Consider the following 5655-nt stretch of genomic DNA (forward strand, 5'->3'; position numbering starts at 1 on the left):
AGCCTGACTAAACTTGTGAAATTATATCTGCAGATTAATATATCAGTTAGAATTTGATATTCCTTGCAAAAAAACCCCGTAACACCTACACTCCTCTTCAGTCTGTAAGTTTGAGGGACATGCATTTTTTAAACAGAAAACTGATACCAAGGAAAAAACAGTATCTATGTTGTACTTGTTCCTGATGTATATAGTCTGTGCCTCTAAAAGAACATTAATAGATGGATAAATTTGCCACCACATTTCTTTTAAGACATACAAAGTCTGCTTTTTTGTCTTGAATGACCACTCAAATTCTTCATGGCTGGAACTGACAGATTACGAGCAAACCTTCAAGACTGTTACACCTTTAATTTCCCTAGTGCAGACCTTCATACCTCCAATACTCCCCCTCCCATCACTTTTTGGGGAGAGACTGCTATGCACTGAAATTCTATCTTCCACATGCAGAAGAGGGGAAGGAGATTATTAAAGAAGAAATAAAGCACTTGTTTAAAGTCACATTGGCCACTAAAGAGTTCTTCTAAGCCAATGATATTGACTAATCGATCCCGAATTTGCACTCCATCCATTAGGAAACAGAACTAGTATGGCATATATTTTTAAAGAGAGGGTGCAACTGTCAGGTCCCTTCAAAATAAGTCTTCCTGTAGATAATAAACAAGATTTTCGTCTTCTTTAAATCCAGTCAATAGTTTTATCATTCCATCAAGAACTTGAACTGCCTAGGGTTGCACATAGGATGAAAAACTACAGTCTGGAGAAACTGCTGATTATCTTAAGGAAACAAGGAAAATCAGAATTTACAGCTGTCCCGGATGTAAAAAAGATTTTCAATTACTGAAAGACTTGGATAGATCAGATGCACTTTTCAGCAATCGAGTAATTCCTCTTCCTCGCATGGTACTTGTTCCATAAAGGGAAGTCTTCACACCACATGGAGAATCACCTATTAAATTAAATACAGTTTGCAAATCAAATCAGCCTTTAAAGCTTGCATAAATTAATGGAATTGTTCTTCATATGCTGTGGAGCTGAACCTATTCAATAGCTCTAATACAAAAAGTCAGAGACAGGGGTTGTGTCCTCTATAAACACCAAGACCATAAGATCTCATGATTTTTAATTGGAACAGTTTCAGAGTTTAGTTCAGCATGTATTTTACATGCAAGAAAAAAAGCTGCAAACTCAGAATTCTTAGTTATTTGTTTGCAAACTTGATTCTGTTCCTCTGAAGATTGGCCATGAACTGCCCAGACGAATTGAGCTCACGTGCCTTCTACTAAAAAAATTTCATCTCCAAAAAGACAACTTTAAATGAGCAGTGTTTATAAACTGCGTTATAACAGAATACTTGCAACAAGCACCAGCTGAGTCTGCACATATAATGACTTAAGAGCAAGGAGAGTATTTCAAAGATGGCCCTGCCTCAAAGCACCTAAGCATATGATAATAGACTTCATGTAGCAGAAAAATAAGGGGGTATAAATCAGAGAGCAACATTTATAAGAAAAACTAAATTTTGAGACACCTTTTTGACCATAAGATTGTGTCAAGTAAAAAAAGGGCAGCTCTTTATGTTTATGTCTTCAGAAATTCAGTGAAATCCATATGCAGGAATAAGCGCAGCTCACGCAGAGTTGTTTAAGCTTTATGTCACTGACAGGCAACATCTAAGCCCAGAAATTTGAAAAAGCAGCAATTGGATTAAGTTTAAATATCTCTTTCCCCTTACAAATGCGAAAGTTTCAAACTCACAATGAGAAGGGACAAACTCTTGATCCTGACTTGGAGAAGCGAAATGTCTGTCACATCCAGAACCCTCAGCCTTCATTTTCTGTATGAAGAAATAAACATTCAAAATTATATACATGTCTTCTAAAATGCAGTATACACAACTATCCATGAAACCTAGAAATTATGGTCAAAAATCACAGGAAATGACCCAGCTAGTGATTATTTTTTTTCCACCAGTCTGCCCAATATATGTCACAAAAGACAGCATCCAAAGAGAAAACAGCTAACCTGAAATAGGCAAGTTTGAACACTTGAGTCAACTAGAAATAAAACAGGATACCAGTTTAAAGAATCTGACCTGAAAACGTCCAGCATCCAGTATCACCATCTTGGTATTTGTGCTTCCACCATAATCAGAGTCTTGAACAGGTAGGTGAGCTGCTGTCAGTGAGACTCCATACACACTAGCTAAAGATTTACTGATGCAGTAACTTGACCGAGAAAAAAAGAAAACAAGGAAAGTTTGGCTAAGAGGCCTGTAATGCTTGTGTACAGAAGCACAGCATTTTTAGTTCTTCAACTGGCAAACAAAGCAACCACAGTCTGAGATGCACAGAGCAGAGGACAGAAGGACATTATTGCAGCAGCTAGTTACCCTGCATCCTTCCAAGACCACCAGCCTATTCTACAACTACACATGAAATTAAAACAACTGCTTCCCCACACTATCAAATGCAGCCACTCAGAAGTGTGAAAAGCAACATTTTTTGCAAGGCATAGCAGTCCACAACAAGAGTTTTTTAAATGAAAGACTATTCATTATTACCTCTCTCAAAGTGCTGCTACTACTGACTGATATCTTAAACAGCATTTCCTTGTTTCCCAACTGTTTACTTTCCCCTTCCCCACACCAAAAAGATTACAGAACTTTATGTATGTACATTATATGTAAGGCAGTATAAAAGTTTCCAAAGTAAAGATATACTAGAATATACTGAGAATTTCTCACCAAATACAGGTACACTAAACCTCTGAAGAAAACCAGTGAATTCCAATGTAATTAACACTTCTCTCAACTCTCCAATAGTAAGTGGAGGTAGTGAAAGGATGACTACAGAGTGATGGACATTACTATCACAGAAATTACATTGAAGTGCTAAGACTTACAGCATAGTGCTAAGCCATACAAACAACAATGAAAGTTACAAATAGAACAAAATCTTGGGGGTGGAGGGAATAAATAAAACTCAAGGTCTAGAACTATAGTGCTCCAGGCAGTCAGAGAAGCCAGAGCCAAAAACGTGCATCTAACACAAAATAAGAAGTCATCATACTGGAGATAACTCCTTAGCAATACTCACGCAATTTTCTTACAGGATGCCAAAGCACAGCAGAGTATATCATTCTCTTCATGCCACTTGCACCTACAGGAAATGAAGTTCAGGCTTATTTCAGAAGCATCTACATTGTTAATCAACATGAATAGTTGGTCTGGTCAGAAGGAACAGGAACAAATATTAAAGGTGTTATCTTTTTGTCTCAGTGACCATATAGTACCTTTAAAATTTCACAGAGGACCAGCGTTCAATAACTAAGCTCTAAGTGGTTTACACAGAGTTAAAAGGCATGCTTAACAGGCACCCTGCTTCATGCTGAGGTGGAGGGAAGAAAGAAAAGAGAATCCTAAGAGGCAAATGGAATTTAAAGGTAACAATTTGAAGTTTCCCATTAATACAAAATAGTTCCTCTTAGTATAAGCATCCCCACTTTCCTCTCCGAATGTGTGTTTTAAAGTACATTTTTCCATTTTTGTTAAGGTCTCCCTCTAGTGTGAAGATACTCATGGAAATGGAAAACTGCCTGACTATAAAAAGATAAAGTGACACTGATTATCCCAATGGATCTTAAAATCCATACTGAAAGCAGACTTCCAAGAATAATTTTTTTTTTTTTTAAAAGATCTACTAAAATTTAAGATCAAATTATTGGTTCTTACTTAAAACAGTAGCACAGGAAAAGCTAAAGTATATTTCTAAGTTAATTGCATCATCACTAAATATTCCCCTGCAACACCACAAGCTACATACCACTTCTTTGTACAAACACAGAAGAATCTGAAAGCAGGAAAAGCTTTACCATTCAAGACACATAGGGAAAAAAAACCACAAGGAAAAATCCTACAAAGTAAATAGAATTCCAGATGTGTAATAAAGAACATTCATTCTGGAAGAAAAAAGATAGGATCTAGCTTAATGCTTATGCTTGAGAACTTGATTTATACCACTGGCAAACCTACCTTGTTCCTCATCACAGTAGCAGCATGAGGCATTTGATGTATAGCAACAGCCAGGTCCCATCCAAATTACACTTCTAAGAGAGTCTGAATCTTCTCACTTCTATGATTTCCAGTTAAATACCACAATATATTTTATTTCCATTTTTACTCCCTCCTTTAAATTAGGCCTCAGACTCAGCATTAAAAAGCCATCTATCTTTACACTTCTTTTGGGAAAGTATTTTTCATTTCCAGTTGTACTCATGATGTGACAAGAAGCATTTCTGATTAGAAGGCTTGCAGAACATTCTAGCCTAGCAGCGTATAAGCTGTATGTAGGGCACCAAGACGCGTCAGGTTAATACATGTTTCCACAAAGAATAACCCAACATACCTGGTATTACTGGAGAAATCCCACAGGAAGACATCCAATTCTCTACACACCCAAGTCTTGGATGGCTCCTTTTGGTATTTCTTCTGGTACAGTTCTATTACCAGGTCTTCTACTGCAAGAAGCTCCAGATGGCTCTCAATGCCTATTGCTCAGAGAAAATCCAGGTCAGGAGAACAAAAGAGTCAGTGAATATTCTGCCCAGCTCACTTCTCAGTCAGTCCCTGTTCATTGCCCAGCCTCTTACCAGAGCACCAAAGCTCTTGTAAACCTTAACAAGTTATTCCACCAGTGTTTTTAATAAAACCTGGCTTCCTAGCAAAGTGGGTCATCCTATATTCTCATAATTGTCTCCACTTCAGTAATTATGTATCCTACTTGTGGGCCATCTCTCCTCAGAAGCTGTCAGTTTTCCCATGTGTTACCATACGCTCACCTTCACAGTAATCTCACTGCCTCCAATGCTCCCTTAACTGGCTGAGCAAGAAACAGCGTATGTTATTCTACGGATGTGCTCACTAGCCAGTTAGCTGATCATGCTGTTGTTTTACTGTCACTGATGGGGAGGAAAAGAAGAGGGAGAAGCACGCAAAGTAGTTCTAGCTATCAGTACCAGCTTTTATGAAGCCTTTGAGACCTGAAGATTTTCAGACAAATACAGCTGTCCATGATTACATAACCCTTCTTTCTTAGGGGATGGGGGAGCGGAAAAGCCAAAAATGATCCATTTCCCACCTGTTATGCTAGCCATTCGATTGAGACACCAGTTAATTCGGAATCTGTCATTAGACTAGAAGAAAGAAAATTTCAGTGACATTGAAGGAGTATATAAATCTGACATCTGCAAGACTTCCGACTACATCTGAAAGAGACATCTCCAAAACAAAATTCAGTATTTGTGGGACTGAATGTACACTCTTCCTGAAAATCATCTTGAAGAGGAACCAAATGCCATGGAGGCTTTCCAACCAAATCCCAGGAGAAATTTTGGACTAATGTTTGGGGACAGGTTAAAGCTTAACCCATACTACAGCTACCTCCATTAAGTGCTCTGAGATTTTTTTCATGCATATTTCTTCAGAGCCCTACATTTATGGATGAAGCCCAAGGTCTTGACCCTCCCCGCCTTTTTAAGGATTAACATTAGGCTTGAATGGAATCAAAATGTAATATAGCCGTCATGAAGCTTAAACGCCTCTGAATCCTAACGTTTTGTTTTGCTTATTGGCAAATGAAACTTGAGCAAAAATTA

General features: G+C 37.9%; 1 protein-coding gene across 1 annotated transcript in view; it reads right to left on the bottom strand.

Annotated features, from left to right (window-relative positions):
* Positions 1–833: 833 nt before the first annotated feature.
* Positions 834–5655, bottom strand: part of MAEL (maelstrom spermatogenic transposon silencer) — a 15822-nt gene continuing 11000 nt past the window's right edge. Inside the window, exons 7-12 of the mRNA XM_009323947.1 lie at positions 5139–5193; positions 4407–4548; positions 3099–3161; positions 2096–2228; positions 1759–1837; positions 834–949 (exon numbers count right to left, since the gene is read on the bottom strand). Coding sequence (XP_009322222.1) covers positions 834–949; positions 1759–1837; positions 2096–2228; positions 3099–3161; positions 4407–4548; positions 5139–5193 — 588 coding nt within the window. The remainder of the gene's footprint in view (positions 950–1758; positions 1838–2095; positions 2229–3098; positions 3162–4406; positions 4549–5138; positions 5194–5655) is intronic.

This window comes from Pygoscelis adeliae, unplaced genomic scaffold (genome assembly GCF_000699105.1).
Source record: "Pygoscelis adeliae isolate BGI_AS28 unplaced genomic scaffold, ASM69910v1 Scaffold124, whole genome shotgun sequence".
Classification (NCBI taxonomy): Eukaryota; Metazoa; Chordata; class Aves; order Sphenisciformes; family Spheniscidae; genus Pygoscelis; species Pygoscelis adeliae.